General features: G+C 41.0%; 1 protein-coding gene across 1 annotated transcript in view; it reads right to left on the bottom strand.

Moving 5' to 3' along the window:
* The window catches only part of LGSN (lengsin, lens protein with glutamine synthetase domain), a gene marked incomplete at both ends in the record, with an annotated part of 26909 nt that extends 21565 nt beyond the window's left edge, over nucleotides 1-5344 (bottom strand). The window contains one exon of the mRNA XM_080917206.1: nucleotides 5315-5344. Within this exon, the coding sequence (XP_080773332.1) occupies nucleotides 5315-5344 (30 nt within the window). The remainder of the gene's footprint in view (nucleotides 1-5314) is intronic.
* Between the last annotated feature and the right edge of the window lie 12459 nt (nucleotides 5345-17803).

Genomic DNA, 17803 nt, shown 5'->3' with positions numbered 1-17803 from the left:
CAGGATAATCCAGCCTCATCAGATTTTCCAGCTGTTACATCTGGTCTTTCGGATATAAGCCCCTATCCATTCCAACTACTTTCCTCATTCCTGATGCCCGAATTTCCTTCCTTCCTACTATGAATTAACTACCTAGGCCCCAGTGAGAAATGTGAACTGTTCCATACACATCTCAACAGTGACCCTGTAGGTGCTTCGCCATGGCCCCTCTGTGAGGTAGCTAGTCATAGATGGCAAACATGAAATTATGACTTTTACTTTGTTCATGTCTCCCTTTTCCAGACACCAGCTCCAGTCTCCAGCCTGCTCACCCTGACCTCCAAATGCTCTCACTTTCTCGGATATCCTCTCCCCTGTGCATCTGCTCATGGATGTCACTGTTACGCCAGTTGCTTTCTTGATCATTTTTCCTTCCTTCTATCCTTCTGTCCCATTCTGGCAGATCCCCAGCTTAACTCTCTTGTTCTTTATTACTATTGGTGTTCGCACTCAAACTCCAATAAAACTGTACCCAAGTTTCCTTCTGACTCCACTTTTGAATTAAAATACTTAAAATTATTAGAACTCAAATAGCTATAAGGCTAAGAAACTATAGAAGGTCCCTCTTCTTCCTAAAGCCAATATCACTCAAGGATGACTAATGTGCTTATTTGAAAGGAAGGAGTTACAAAAAGTGATTTACACGTCTTCTTCTGTATCCTTATTTAAAACCAGTAAAATTGTATGTTGTCACTATCTACAACATAATCCTTTGATATGTGTGTGTGTGTGTGTGTGTGTGTGTGTGTGTGTGTGTGTGTGTGTGTATAGATGTGTGTATATATATATACACACACACACCAACACACACACACACACAAACAAACATACACACATTAGAGAATGGCTACATCAAATCTTTTAATATTCACATGTCTTACATACATTTTTTAAACCATATGAAAATCTATTAGACCATACTCTATTAACAGTCTTCAAACATATAATTATTTTTATTAACTGTAGTCATCACAATGTACAGTAGGCTTCTTGAACTTATCCTCCTTGTCTAGAAGAAGTGCTGCATTTTCTGACAGAAGTTTCTGGGTACCAAACTCTGGTATCTACCAATTTAATCTCCATTAGTATGAGTACCAAGTTCTACTCTCATGTATAAAGACCATTTGTCTTACTATACTTGGCTTCTGACATTTACTATGGTATTCTTCAGGTTTATCTGTGTTGTAACAACTGGCATAATTTCCTTTTTAAAAGGCTAAGTAGAATTCTGTGTGTATGTGTGTATATATATGTATTATATGTATGTGCAATATATATATATATATATATATATATATATATATATATATTCTTTGTTCACATATTCATTGATAATTCTTAGGTAGATTCCACATCTTGGCTATGATTCACTGTGGTGGTTTGAATGAGAACGGCCCCCATGGAATCGTATACTTAAATGCTTTGTCACAGTTGGTGGAACTGTTTGGGAAGGATTGAGAGTTGTGATCTTGCTATAGGAGGTGTGTCACTTGGGTGGGTTTGAGGTTTCAAAAACACAGGCCATTTCCATTTAATTTTCTCTCTGCCTCATACCTATGGATCAGAAAGTAAGCTCTCAGTTACTATTCCAATGTAAGGCCTGCCTGCCTGCCTACCTGCCTGCCTGCCTGCCTGCCTGCCCGCCCGCCCGCCTGCCCGCCCGCCCGCCTGCCTGCCTGCCTGCCTGCCCGCCCGCCTGCCCGCCCGCCCGCCTGCCTGCCTGCCAGCTGCCATGCTCCCTGCTATGATGCTCATGGAATCTAACCTTCTGTTATTATGAGTTCCCAACATACATACTTTCACTTATAAGTTGTCTTTGTCATGGTCTTTGTCATGCCAATAAAAAAGCAACTAAGGCAACTATCGATGAACATACCTTTCTACACAGAATCCCTGCATTTGATTCTAACACCTTGTAGTGGAGTCACTCTGTCATGTGAGCGGCCCCTTGTTAAATGGGAAGTTACAGTCTATTATTAGCTCTGTGGCCTGATCATAAAACTACCAACTACTAATAACTTCACTCCAATTAATAAACTGTATGGTAACTTTGTGGAATTCTTACCTAGTTTTATTAACTAATGCTCCGTATCATTAAAGCATATTTTCTTAATCTATGTGATTTCATACCAAGATTTAATGACCATGACAAGAGTTGGTCCATTCTGCCTGAGCACTGTTCATGCCAGGAATGTATGTAGATGACAAGTCCAGCCCAACAAACTGGTGATCATGGCTTCTCTGAGAACAGTGAAACTAAACTTTTTAATAGAAAATTTTGTACCAGGAAATTGCCTGTTAATAAGAACTTCAATGATGGAAAAGAAAAATTTCAGGCTAGAGAGATGGCCCAGCGGTTAAGAGTACTGACTACTCTTCCAGAGGGACTGAGTTCAAATCCCAGCAACCACATGGTGGCTCACAACCATCTGTAACGAGATCTGATGCCTTCTTCTGGTATGTCTGAAGACAGCTACAGTGTACTAATATATAATAAATAAATAAATCTTTTAAAAAAGAAATTTTTCCAAAAGTCTGATCTCCCTTGTGTTTTCTCGCAATATGAAGGCCAATGGTAAAAAAGAAATCGAGTAATAATAATATAGTATATGTAATAATAAAATATAGTAGTTATAATAATGTAATAAAGACAAGAAATTCAACTTATTCCCTGCACTTTTACTGATTTTATTTAATGTTTTCATGAGTAAAGTGAAAATTACCAGAAATCAAGATTTTATAACTAAAAATATATGTAAATGCATAAATGAAATGAAGGTAAAGGATTTGTGGAGGAGCAGAAAGACATCAGATATATTTTCAAAATCTACATTTCCAAAACTAAAAAATGGAAGGTGGAGAGATAGCTCAGTGGTTAGGAACACTGACTGCTATTCCCAGGGACTCAGGTTTGATTCTCAGCACCCACATGGTATCTCACAACCATCTGCAAATCCAGTTCCCAGGACTCAACTATTTCTTCTGGTTTCCTTAGATACCAGGAACACATGTGGCATAGAAGTATACATGCAGGAAAAAAGTAAGGAGTAATATATATATATTATATGACTTGTGCTGAAGAAAAAGCTAAGACTGTTATAGAACCATCAGGAAGATATCATTTTAAACATTATTGCAAATAAGGACATGAGACCTAATCAACAAGAACTCTTAAAATGTTACAAGAGAATGCATTTCAGCCTTTAAATAAATAAACAAACACATGCATACATAAATACATAAATAAATAGCATACTACGTCCAACACTGAAGTATTGTCTTTAATGGTTAAAAAATATACGGGTGCATTTATGCAAAAGTATGTTACAAACAAAGAAACAAAAACATGTTTCAGATGTTTTCTCTGATCAGTGCTGCTGAGAATTTGGCTGACTGTGTCGCTTCTTGGCACCAAAACAAAACTAATAACAGTTTGTGTCACTGATGATCCTGGCAGAGCGTGTTTGGGTTGGGGAAGAATCCACCCGAAGGGATTCCTGCGCACACACCATCTGGCCCTCCGAACTGGTGCAGGCTTTGTTCAGCTGCAGTGCTTTGACTTCGCACTGCTGCTCACGTCAAATGTCTGGCGGGGAGGCAAAAGCCTGCCCTGCTCTAACCTTTACCTAACAGGAAGAATATCACCCTCCGTTTTTTGTCCCTTCTCATATGTCTTCCTCTTCCTGGGATTTTAATTCTATATTTTCAGTGAAAAGCCAAGAATGTGTTCTGCTATAGGGTGATGCTTTATTGTATCTATTAAATATGACCTTCTATCCAAGTTGCCCAGGATTTTTCAAAGTCCAACATAGTGATGCCTGCTGGTAATCCCACCCCTGTAAGAAGAATAGTGCAAAATATGAGGCTAGCCTGAGCTACATAGTTATCTCACAGAAAGAGAGAGGTGGAAAAAATAGACGGTATGTAGTTTCACAAAGACAGACATGATCTCTTTAAAAACTGTGTGCCTTAAAATAATGTTGCAGCCAGGTGGCACATGCCTTTCATGCCCGCCCTCAAGAGACAGAGGCAGGTGAATTTCTATGAGTTCAGGGTTAGCCTCGTCTATGAGTTCCAGGACAGCCAGGGCTACACAGAGAAAATGCTTGGAAAACAAACATTAAAATCATGTTGCTGTTTTTTAACTTCCTACAATTAAACAATCAGCATGTGATCTAGACAGCCTCTAGCGTGTAGGTCAGAATACTTTCCACAGAAGCTGAGACTAGAACCCTAAACTGAAATAGTGAGGGCTAGGGTAGGAAACTCGGTGCCTCTCCAGACTCAGCCGCAGAACGTGAAGCCTCTTCCTGGTGACAATGAATGAGTCCAGAAGTGGATGCTATTCACACCCGCCCCACTTGCCCTTTTTCCTGAACCACCATTTAAATCTGTAGACTCACTTTCAGAGAAACATATTCTCTACACGTACATGCCGAGACTCAGCCACTTCTTCCCACGGCACAGGACTGCCGGGTAAGCCGCGACTCCTGCTGAGTCATCTTCTGTATATCTGTGTCTCATGCACAATACACCGGCTGACCACTGCTCTTTACGCATAGTAGGTCTGTTTCCCAAACTACATTTTCTTAATTTACTGTATAGAAAAGCTTCATTCCTCTGAGCTTAACCATACCTTACTTCGAAGGCCATACTGTATGTAGTCTTCCAAACATGATTCGTTGGAAACACAGTGCTAAAAACTTGGTTCTGTGCACATGAAGAAATGGTGCTGAATGAAGCATGTTCATGACTGGTTTCCTTACTATGTTCCTGACTCATCCAGTTCTATCACCACAAGCACGCACAAGTGTGTATTTGCACACACACACACACACACACACACACACATAGTTACTTACAGTTACTTCTCACCTTTAGTCACTTAACTCCAAGGTCATTCTTAAGAAGACTAAAATATAACAAAATAAGCTTTGAGAGACACAATGATAATTCTCTCAGTAGTAACCAAGATTGGACTAAAATTTTATGGTGTTTTTATTCTTCTAAAACCTGGTGCCTAATGAAGTTACTGTAAGACTGTATGTGATTGCTCAAATTAAGCACACTTCGCTAGATGCAAAGTCCAAGTTGTTCGGTTGCTAAACACTGACTGTGTGGAACAGAAGGACACTTCTTCACAAACTTCCCAAAAACACACATACAAGTCAACCTACAGTGCCCTCATTCCCGCCGACGCTCAGAAAATTTACAATCATCAAAACCTTCACTGTCAATATTTCAGGAAATACTATTTTGAGTCTTAGCTTCATACCTCCTGTGTAAGGTCCCCTTCCTCGTTCATGTCAACAGTTTCTGATGGAAATCAGCAATAGCAGCCACACTCCCTTCAGCGATGGATTCGGGGTGCATTTATATGTAGACCTCTAACAAAGGCAGTGAATGACGAATCCCAGGAGGTTCTTTCCAGGAGGATCCAGCAGGTAATAAAAGGTAAACACAGACTCTGTCATGCCCAAGGCATAGGGTATGAGCAATGCCCTGGAATAGCCCAGCCGACAAATGCTCATTTATGCCTGACTCCCTGCAAACAAAGGGACACAGAGTTTAAAATTGTGTGACTTTTTTATTTCCCCTCCAACCTATTGACTCTTTGTTATGTAACAGTCGTATTCTGGAATTAAACCTATTGTAATAATCAGATGGAGAAACATTTTTTTAGACAGCTGTGTTATCAAAGCCCACAGACAAAAATATCAATGGAAAAGCGTAGCTCCGAGTGACAAAGATTTGTGCCAGTGGCAAAGCCATGGGTATAATTCACGCACTTGTCACCATGGGGACCTTTTTGCTTGCAGATTATGCTGGCCCCTCATTCTATTACTACACTAAGGCTTTCTTTCTTTAGCCCTTTTAACGTATCCCAGGCCATCCTTATTACCGCCCATTGAACAAGAAGTCTGTGGCTGACCCCAACTCCACCAGAATCCATGGGAAGCACTTTGTCTACAAGACTCCAGAGGGTTCTGTTGTGATAGAATAGCAGCTTGCATCAGGACAGACCACACCAGGCCAATGCAGTTAGAGAGGTTTACTGTAGGGGACAAAATGGGACAACAGAGACAAAGGAGGAAAAGAGAAAGAAGGGGCAAAGGGCAGAAAGAGTCTGCCTTTTATTTAAGCTGTGACGTAGCTGCTCACAGGTAAAGGTGGGAGGTAAACCAAATGGACACTGGGAATGTATGGCGATTGCCATGGCAACAGGAGCCTGGGTTCTTGTCGCCAATGAGTGCTGTCACTGTTATCAGTGGGTTCGGAGAAGATCTGCAACCAACCATAAAGCCGGTTCCTGATTCCAACAGGTAGAAATCCCATTTCCTCCACACCCCAACAGGTTGCTAGAACAAACATGGAGAGTTTGGTCTGAATCAAACCAAATGCACCAGTGACCATACCGAACCCACACCTGGCTACTGCTCTCCAGGTCTTCCGGGCTGGCAAAGCCTCTGCCATTCAGTCAGACCAGAATCTGGCTTCAAAGGACCCATTCCCTGAGAACAATGGCCATTGTTCTTGTTTGCTTCACGTAGCCCTGCGCTAGCCTGCTGGCAACGCCTCTGTTCTGTGCTGGCCGCTCGGCAGCTCTGCATTTGGTCTCCATTTAGACCTAGCTTTAATACTGGTGCTCACGGGGAACAGCATCCTGAATGCCCTCCCCTAACTGACCTCCTGAAGGAAAGCATCCTCCGTCCCACTGGAACGTTTGACTGGATAGTGTCGCCTTTATCTCCTCCTCCGCTGAGGCTTTTCATTTTTTTCTATGCCTTGTGCCAGAGCCTCACTTAGGCTTCTTTCCAGTTGTCTTCTCTTAGAACTATTCCTTCCAGGAACAAACGTAGGCGCCATTATTCCATGGGGAGATATCTGAGAAAAATTCTAAAATGTCTCTTTGTTCGGAGAACAGCTATCAAAGGTGGGTTATGTATTAGATATTGCTTTTCATATTTAGTTGTTTACTTGAGTTAGTGCACACAAAAGAGAGTGCATGTGGCGTCCAGAGAGTAGCTTGTGGGAATCAGTCCTCTCTTTCTGCAGGTCCCGGGGATCGAACTCAGGCTTGGTGGCAGGTATCTTTACTTGCTGAGCCATCTCACTTGCTCACGCCTGTAACTTTAATTTTTTTCAAAGCCTGTTTTTAATGATGGTTCTTAAACAATTTAACCTCCCTTCTAGCCCACCACCTACCTGTAGATTTACGTTAAGTCAATACATGATTGGACAGGGAGAAGAGGTGGGGAAAAGGAGAGGAAACGGAAGAGGAGGAGTCAGAGGGGGAAGGAGAGGAACAGGAGGAAGGTTACTGGCAAGTTATAAGAGATCTCCTGGGAGGGGAATGGAGAGTGTAGTGGGAAATCTGCCCAGAATAGATGGGCATCTTGTTTTTCTAATTACTGAGTTGTGTTTTCACTGAATGGGTTGATTGGGGTTGAAGAGGGTACTGCAGTACCTACCAGAGGTAGTGGAAAAGAAAGGATAGGGGGGAGGTGGACCTGTTTAAAAGTGTTTCTTCGGAGCAAATCCAACTTATATTGCCAGGAAATGGCCAGTTCAACTCAAAGCTCAGCAGCGACAGATCAGTCCACTCGCGAACGCCTCATGGGTTTACCAGTAGTGCAGTTCAGTAGAGTCAGGATAGCTCTCTATGGAGTCCAGACAAATGGAGCGCAAACTATACAAAATGTAAGGCAGCCCAAGACAAGCTTGTGGTCAGTGAAGAATCCATCATCACGTGTCCTTTCACATGCTTGCTTTTACAGGACATCCTTTCACCTGTGTCTGCTTCATCGAAATGTTCCTTCACATGTTTGCCCCAGCTAAACACCATACCACACAACTGATTTACCAAAGAACCCGTAAGTTTCCACTTCACACATCTCCCTAGGGTACTTACAGAGTCAAATCCTTGCTTTAAAGCAGTGTGTCATTTCTCCTCGGAGTTTGTTATCTTTTTTTTTTTAATGTTCTTTATCATATTTTAGGAATCAGATCACCACAATGTGGATCCAAGAGCTTTGTTTCTTCACTTTCCTGAGCTCTTGATTTTATATCAATTAACTAGTATCATTTATGTCTCTTTTTCCAACTTAAATCTTGCTTTAAACAAATTTTCAAGTAGTATTTTATGGAGTTGCAATGTGAGATTATTCATTATTTGAAAGCATTTTTTTTTTTTTACAATTGTGTAGTCATTATTTGATGCTTGTATAATCAAATCTTCTTTTTCTTGTATTTCCTTCTCTCTCCACTGGGTTCTCTTTGTCTTTGATTTTAATTCTATAAATTTCAGTATCTTTTTATTTTACTGTCTCTTTCCTTTTCCTTTTCCAGAGTCTCTAATCAAACAGTAAGGGCCCATGAGATGGCTCAGTGTGTACAAATATTGCCTTCAATAACAAGTTACAAAGCACATATTTTTTTGTACAGAACCTCCTTTCTTGAAATTTTCAGAGCACCAACACAGGAAATTCCAGCGACCCCATCTTCAGACTGGCAAACCATGCCTTCAACAGAGGTACCTCTAGGATGTACTTACTCCAACCACAGGGCCTCCTGTGATTCTGAGTCACATTTTACAATTTTCTTTGCACACACTCATTTTTACCTTTATTTTGTCTAGTAGACCTTTAGCAAAAACGTTTGGGAAAACATCACCATCCTGGATCTTGGATTGAGATGAGGTTAACAGTTTTAGTCATGCTCTGTTGAGATGGTTTTCTTAGCATGGTGAATGGGAAGAGATCAAACTACCCTCACTAGGGTTTATAAGAAGTGAGGCCATTGGTAGGAGTATTTTCAACATAGTGTTCATACAGCATACATGAAACACTGAGTAAATAAATCGTTACTTTTCTATAATAATCCTCAGCTTAGGATGGGTTTTCCTCACAAGCCTATTGCAAGTTGGAAATATCTCAAGTAAAAAATAAAGCACAAACACACACACACACACACACACACACACACACACATTTAATCACAGGTTAGCCTAGCCTACTTCGAATATTCTCATCACAATATATAGACTGGCACCTATTACTAAGCATATCTTATGAAGTGCTAAAGTTTTCATGAATGTATTGAATACTGTATTGCAATTGGAAAATAAATTGGTTAGTTGCACGGACACTTACCATTTACAGCTGAGGCATGCTGGGCCTGGAGAATGTTTAAAATATTGAAAAAAAATTCAAATTTAGATATAGGAAACACTTTTAATTCCTTTCTTAAAGTTTAAAGAACTAAATCATCCTTCTTTACTCGTTGGCTTGCATTTTTATTTTGCATGAATCTTCGTGATGATTCTCCTTGTGAATTTTATGTTTGACCATTGTATTAGTGTATTTGCTCTGTGTGTTAGAGCATGCAGGAAAGTCAAAAGTCAGCTTGACAGTGTTTGTTTGCTTGCTTACAATAAGGGATCTGGGGATTAAACATAGAGCAGAAGGCTTGGCAGCAAGTGCCTTTACCTACTGACTATCTGCCCAGCCCACCTCATAGAGTTTAATAACTTATTTAGTTATAAAGCTCACATGAAATTAAAAAAAAATATGCAATGCTTCTAGATACATTCATTATTTGTGTAAAACACCACAGTCTAAATCCTCCTACTACCATTCATGGCCACACCTTTTCCTTTCAGCCTCCAAACAAAAATTAATCTTAGTTCTAAAATCCAAGATGATAGATGTAATAAGTCACAGAGCTTGTGTATCCTGAATGTGAAGAAGCATGGAAGCGGTCAGATTTTTTTTTTATTTTCATTTTATTATTTTTATTAATTTTTTCCTTTCTTTATTTTTTGAAACGACTTTATTTTACAAAACAAAGAAAAATGTACAAATTTTAAACATTTTTTGCTTAAAATTATACATTTTTGTCAGTACTGTTTTTTCAGACATTGAAATAATTTTTACATAAAACCATGTGAATATATTTTTTTAGTCAGTACTTGATTTTTTTCAAGGGCTTGACAGTATGCATTGAAAACCTAATAGTTACAATAAACATAGAGTACATGCAAAACAAAACGCAACACAGAAATAGTCAAAGTCTTTTTGTTTTGTAAATATATGTATATTTTTGTTTTCTTTATTTCTTGGACTTCATACAGTCTGTGAGTTGTTTCTGGGGGAGTGCAAGCCTCTGGGGTTAGCATCCCACTATCAGTGACTGCATATTATGTCTGTTCTTTTGTGACTGGGTTATCTCACTCAGGATGATCTTCTCTAGATGCAGCCATTTTCTTAAGAATTTGGTTAAGTCATTGTTTCTGGTGGCTGAGTAGTATTCCATTGTGTATATGTACCACAATTTTTGTATCCATTCATCTTCTGAAGGACATCTGGGTTCCTTCCAGCTTCTGGCTATTATAAATAGAGCTGCTATGAACATTGTGGTGCATATATCTTTGTTGTGTGTTAAAGTGTCTCTGGGGTATATGCCCAGAAGTGGAATAGCTGGGTCTTCAGGTAGTACTATATCGAATTTTCTGAGGTATCGCCAGAAAGATTTCCAGAGTGGTTGTATTAGCGTGCAACGCCACCAACAGTGGAGAAGTGTTCCTCTTTCTCCACAGCCTCGCCAGCATCTGCTGTCATCTGAGTTTTGGATCTTGGCCAATCTGACTGGTGTGAGGTGAAATCTCAGGGTTGTTTTGATTTGCATTTCCCTGATGGCTAAGGATGTCGAGCACTTCCTCAGGTGTTTCTCGGCCATTCAGTGTTCCTCAACTGAAAACGTTTTGTTTAGCTCTGTACCCCATTTTTAATAGGGTTATTTGATTCTCTGGTGTCTAGCTTTTTGAGTTCCTTGTACACCTTGGATATTAGGCCTCTATCTGATGTGGGGTGGTAAAGATCTTTTCCCATTCTGTTGGTTGCCATTTTGTTTTCTTGACGATGTCCTTAGCCTTACAGAAACTTTGCAATCTCATTAAGTCCCAATTGTTAATCTTTGACCTTAGAGCTTGAGCCATTGGTGTTTTGTTCAGGAAATTTTCTCCTGTACCTATGTGCTCTAAGGTTTTCCCTACTTTCTCATCTAATAGTTTCAGTGTATCTGGTTTAATGTGGAGATCTTTGATCCACTTACACTTGAGCTTTGTACAAGGAGATAAGAAAGGGTCTATTTTCATTCTTTTGCATGCTGAGTGCCAGTTGGACAAGCACCATTTGTTGAATAGGCTGTCCTTTTTCTATTGAATGTTTACTGCTACTTTGTCAAAAATCAGGTGACCATATACATGAGGGCTCATTTCTGGATCTTCTATTCTATTCCATTGATCCACATGCCTATTTCTGTACCAGTACCATGCAGTTTTCAGCACAATTGCCTTGTAATATAGCTTGAGGTCAGGGATAGTGATTCCCGCAGATGTTTTTTTGTTGTTGAGGATGGATTTCGCTACTCTAGGTCTTTTGTTATTCCATATGAAATTGCACATTGATCTTTCCAATTCCATGAAGAACTGGGTTGGAATTTTGATGGGGATTGCATTGAATCTGTAGATTGCTTTTGGTAGGATGGCCATTTTTAAGATGTTGATTTTTCCAATCCATGAGCATGGGAGATCTTTCCATTTTCTGAGATCCTCCTCAATTTCTTTCTTTAGAGGTTTGAAGTTCTTGTCATACAGGTCCTTCACTTGCTTAGTTAGAGTCACACCAAGGTATTTCATAGTTTTTGTAACGATTGTGAAGGGTACCTTTTCCCTAATTTCTTTCTCCACATGTTTGTCCTTTGAGTACAGGAAGGCTACTGATTTGTTTGAGTTATTTTTGTATCCAGCCACTTTGCTGAACATGTTTATCAGCTGTAGGAGTTCTCTGGTGGAATTTTTGGGGTCACTCAAGTACACTATCATGTCATCGGCAAAGAGTGATGTTTTTATCTCTTCCTTTCCGATTTGTATCCCCTTGATCTCCTTTTGCTGTCTAATTGCTCCAACCAGAACTTCCAGTACTATGTTGAATAGGTAGGGGGAGAGTGGGCAGCCTTGTCGAGTCCCTGATTTTAGTGGGATTGCTTCAAGTTTCTCGCCATTAAGTTTGATGTTGGCTGTTGGTTTGCTGTATATTGCTTTTATTATGTTTAAGTATGGGCCTTGGATTCCTGTTCTTTCCAGGACTTTTAACATGAAGGGGTGTTGGATTTTGTCGAATGCTTTCTCAGCGTCTAGTGAGATGACCATGTGATTTTGGTCTTTGAGTTTGTTTATATGGTGGATTACATTGATGGATTTCCTTATGTTAAACCATCCCTGCATCCCAGGGATGAAGCCTACTTGGTCATGATGAATGATCGTTTTGATGTGTTCTTGGATTCGGTTTGCAAGGATTTTGTTGAGTATTTTTGCATCGATGTTCATAAGTGAGATTGGTCTGAAGTTCTCTTTCCTTGTAGGGTCTTTGTGTGGTTTAGGTACGAGGGTTATTGTAGCCTCAAAAAATGAGTTGGGTAATATTCCATCTGATTCTATCTTTTGGAATAGTTTGGCGAGTATTGGTGTTATATCCTCAATAAAAGTCTGATAAAATTTTGCACTGAACCCGTCTGGACCTGGGCTTTTTTTGGTTGGGAGGCTTTTGAGGACTTCTTCTATTTCTTTAGGTGTTATAGGGTTATTTAGATGGTTTACTTGGTCCTGGTTTAACTTTGGGACCTTGTATCTGTCTAGGAATTCATCCATTTCCTCCAGATTTTCCAATTTTGTGGAGTATAAGTTTTTGTAGTAGGATCTGATGATTTCTTAAATTTTCTCAGTTTCAGTTGTTATGTCGCCACTTTCCTTTCTGATTTTGTTAATTTGGATACTCTCTCTTTGCCCTCTAGTTAGTCTGGCTAGGGGTTTATCAATCTTGTTGATTTTCTCAAAGAACCAACTCTTGGTTTTGTTGATTTTTTCAATGGTTCTTTTTGTTTCTATTTGGTCTATTTCTGCCCTAATTTTGATTATTTCTGCTGTCTACTCTTTTTGGGTATATCTGCTTCCTTTTGTTCTAGGGCTTTTAGCTGTGCTATCAGGTTGCTGATGTGAGCTCTCTCCAGTTTCTTTTTGGAAGCACTTAGGGCTATGAGTTTTCCTCTCAATACTGCTTTCATTGCATCCCATAGGTTTGGGTATGTTGTGTTTTCGTTTTCGTTGAATTCTAGAAAATCCTTAATTTCTTTCTTTATTTTTTCTTTGACCCTGCTATCCTTTAACAGAGCATTGTTTAGTTTCCATGTGTATGTGGGCTTTTTGTTGTCTTTGTTGTTGTTAAAGACCAGCCGTAGACCATGGTGATCTGAGAGGATGCATGGGAGTATTTCAATCTTCTTATATTGATGGAGGCTCGTTCTGTGTCCAATTATGTGGTCAATTTTTGAGAAGGTGCCATGGGTTGGTGAGAAGAAGTGGTATTCTTTTACTTTGGAATAGTATGTTCTGTATATATCTATTAATTCTAGTTGGTTCAAAATCTCTGCTAGTTTTGCAGTGTCCTTGTTCAGTTTCTGTTTCCCTGATCTGTCCATTGGTGAGAGTGGGGTGTTAAAGTCTCCCACTATTATTATGTGGGGTGAAATGTATTTTTTGAGCTTTAGTAGTATTTCTTTTACGAATTTGGGTGATTTTTTATTTGGAGCATATATGTTAAGGATTGAGAGTTCCTCCTGACAGATTTCCCCGGTAATGAGTAAAAAGTTTTCTCCTTATCTTTTTTGATAACTTTTGGTTGGAAATTTACTTTATTCGATATTACAATAGCCACTCCAGCTTGCTTCTTGGAGCTGTTTCCTTGGAAGTTTTTTTCCCACCCTTTTACTCTGAGATAGTGTCTGTCTTTGTCTCTGAGATGAGTTTCCTGCATGCAGCAAAAGGCTGGATTTTGTTTATGTATCCAGTCTGATAGTCTATGTCTCTTTATTGGGGAGTTGAGACCATTTATGTTAATAGATATCAAGGAATAGTTGTTTCTGTTTCCTGCTATTATTGTTTTTTTGGGTTGAGTTGTGTCTGTGTTTTTTTTCTTCTTTTAGTTTTCTTGTTTAGGAGTTTTCTTGTTCTTACTAGGCTGTATTTTCCCTCATTGTATTGGGTTTTCCACCTATAATTCGTTGTAGTGCTGGGTTTGTGGTCAGATATTGTGTGAATTTTGATTTGTCTTGAAATATCTTCGTCTCTCCATCGATGGTGATTGATAGTTTTGCTGGGTATAGCAGCTTGGGCTGGCACTTGTGCTCTCTTAAGGAGTGCATGATGTCTGTCCAGACTCTTTTAGCTTTCATAGTCTCTGTTGAGAAATCGGGTGTGAGTCTGATTGGTCTGCCTTTATATGTTACCTGACCTTTTTCCCTTACTGCTTTTAGTATTCTTTCTTTACTTTGGGCACTTGATGTTTTTACTATTATGTGTCGGGAGGTATTTCTTTTCTGGTCCAACCTATTTGGAGTTCTGAAGGCTTCTTTTATGCTCGTGGTCATCTCATTCTTGAGGGTAGGGAAGTTTTCTTCTATGATTTTGTTGAAGATATTTACTGTGCCCCTTAGTTGATACTCTTCTCCCTCTTCTATTCCTATTATCCTTAGGTTCGGTCTTCTCATTGTGTCTTGGATTTCCTGGACATTTTGGGTTAGGAGCTTTTTGTTTTTTGCATCTTCTCTGGCTGTTTTGTCTATGTTTGCAATGTTGTCTTCTGCCCCCGAGATTCTCTCTTCGATCTCTTGTAATCTATTGGAAATGCTTGCTTCTGTGACTCCTGATTTCTTTTTTTGGTGTTCTGACTCTAGGGTTATCTTTTTTAGTGTTTTCTTTATTGTGTCAATCTCTGTTTTAATTTCTCTCTTCTATTCCTTTATTTCTTTGGTTCTGTTTTCCTCTCGTTCTTTGGGTTCTTTGAGTGTTTTTCTTGTTTCTTCTTCAAAAGCTTCTGAATCTTTTTGCTTTTCCTCCCTTTCTTGTTTAATTATCTCTATTAGCGTCCTGAGGCATGATTTCAGGTCTGTGTCTTCTTTTTCTGTAGTGTTTGTAGTTCCGATGTTTGCTGTTATGGGAGAGCTGGGCTCTGGTGTTGCTAGATTGTCTTGGTTCTCTTGGGATATACTTTTTCTCTTTCCTCTTGCCATTTTGTTGTCAGTGATATGTTCTTACCTTTCCCTTGTATCTGGTCTGTATCCCTGGTTCTCCACTGGTTGAGGTGTCAGATGGGTCAGATGGGTTTTATGCCTTAGAGTCGTCGGGTGTGAGCAGAAGTTCCAATGTTCTGTTTCTGTTTGCTGGTTCAGGCACAGTTGCTCAGCCTCTATGAGCCGCTGTTCTGCCTGGCAGGTAGGCCAGGCTCCGCTCTGTGTCCGGAAGTCGCCTTCAGGTGGAAACAGAAGTTCTGATTTTCTGTTCCCAATCGCAGTTGCTCAGCCTCTATGAGCCGCCGCTCCGCCTGGCAGGTAGGCCAGGCTTTGCTCTTCATCCGGAAGTCGCCTCCGGGTGGAAACAGAAGTTCTGATTTTCTGTTCCCAATCACTGGATCGGGCAGAGCCGGGCAGGGCGAGTTACAGTGTGCACTTTTCGTGTGCACTCCGCAGAGATCTCTCTGCTCCCCTGCAGTCTTCGTCTCCCACTCAGCAGTTGCTCAGCCTCTATGAGCAGCCGTTCCGCCTGGCAGGTAGGCCCGGCTCCGCTCTGCGTCTGGAAGTCGCCTCTGGTTGGAAACAGAAGTTCTGATTTTCTGTTCCCAATCGCAGTTGCTCAGCCTCTATGAGCCGCCGCTCCGCCTGGCAGGTAGGCCAGGCTCTGCTCTGCGTCCGGAAGTCGCCTCTGGTTGGAAACAGAAGTTCTGATTTTCTGTTCCCAATCGCAGTTGCTCAGCCTCTATGAGCCGCTGTTCCGCCTGGCAGGTAGGCCAGGCTCCGCTCTGCGTCCGGAAGTCGCCTCCGGGTGGAAACAGAAGTTCTAATTTTCTGTTCCCAATCACTGGATCGGGCAGAGCAGGGCAGGGCGAGTTACAGTGTGCACTTTCCGTGTGCACTCCGCAGAGATCTCTCTGCTCCCCTGCAGTCTTGGTCTCCCACTCACCAGTTGCTCAGCCTCTATGAGCCGCCGTTCCGCCTGGCAGGTAGGCCCGGCTCCGCTCTGCGTCTGGAAGTCGCCTCTGGTTGGAAACAGAAGTTCTGATTTTCTGTTCCCAATTGCAGTTGCTCAGCCTCTATGAGCCGCTGTTCTGCCTGGCAGGTAGGCCAGGCTCCGCTCTGTGTCCGGAAGTCGCCTCCGGGTGGAAACAGAAGTTCTGATTTTCTGTTCCCAATCGCAGTTGCAGAGCCTCTATGAGCCGCCGTTCTGCCTGGCAGGTAGGCCCGGCTCTGCTCTGCATCTGGAAGTCGCTTCTGGGTGGAAACAGAAGTTCTGATTTTCTGTTCCCAATCGCAGTTGCTCAGCCTCTATGAGCCGCCGCTCCTCCTGGCAGGTAGGCCAGACTCTGCTCTGCGTCTGGAAGTCGCCTCTGGGTAGAAACAGAAGTTCTGATTTTCTGTTCCCAATTGCAGTTGCTCAGCCTCTATGAGCCGCCGTTCCGCCTGGCAGATAGGCCAGGCTCCGCTCTGCCGCGGTCAGATTTTATTAAACTGTTCATGTAGAACTTACAAGAGTTTGCGTGTCACATTCAGAGCATCTGTCACTGTACATATGATGCCACAACAACAGATCACACATTAGAGCAGGCTTTGCTCAGGGTTTCCCATCGCCAGTTACAACATTCTCGCTGGTCTGGCACTGACTCCATAGTATTCGCCGGCTCTGGACTTCACTTCTAACCACCTGAGAAAATGGTCACTGTTCTCCATGTCTTATACTCACTTTCTCCTCGCTCTGCGCCGCAGTTTCTTGTATTAACAGCCCTTCCGTGTCTGCTCCCACTGGTCAGGCTCTCAAATGGCTAAAAGTAAATTGCCTTTTTCAAAACTGGTTATCTCAATGGTACCGGTTATTCTGATATACAGTTTAATGAAAATGTTCTGTGGCAAGGCAGCATGATAAAAAAAAAAAAAAAAAAAAAAAAAAAAAAAAAAAAAAAAAAAAAAAAAACATCTCTTACACTCTAAGAAACTGCAGCTTTTTCCGAACCTCATAGGCAGAGTTAATAAGACACCTTGAGTTCTTATTAACCCCACATAAGTTACAGGCCTAATATCCAAGGAATACAAAGAACTCAAGAAGTTAGACACCAGAGTATCAAACAACGCTATTAAAAAATGGGGTACAGAGCTAAAGAAAAAGTTCTCAATTGAGGAATATCGAATGGCTGAGAAGCATCTAAGGAAGTGCTCGACATCATTAGCCATCAGAGAAATGCAAATCAAAATAACCCTGAGATTCCACCTCACACCAGTCAGATTGGCTAAGATCAAAAATTCAGATGACAGCAGATGCTGGCGAGGATGTGGAGAAAGAGGAACACTTCTCCACTGCTGGTGGGATTGTAAACTGGTACAACCACTCTGGAAATCTGTCTGGCAGTTCCTCTGAAAATTGGACATAGTACTACCTGAAGACCCAGTTATTCCACTTCTGGGCATATACCCCAGAGATACTCCAATATACAACAGAGACACATGCACCACAATGTTCATAGCAGCCCTATTTGTAATAGCCAGAAGCTGGAAAGAACCCAGATGTGTTTCAGTACATGAATGGATACAAAAATTGTGGTATATTTACACAATGGAGTACTATTCAGCTATCAGAAATAATGACTTTATGAAATTTGTAAGA

This window comes from Micromys minutus (genome assembly GCF_963924665.1).
Source record: "Micromys minutus genome assembly, chromosome: 5".
Taxonomy (NCBI): domain Eukaryota; kingdom Metazoa; phylum Chordata; class Mammalia; order Rodentia; family Muridae; genus Micromys; species Micromys minutus.
Note: the sequence above shows the minus strand (reverse complement) of the source record. Positions and strands in the feature narration are given on the sequence as shown.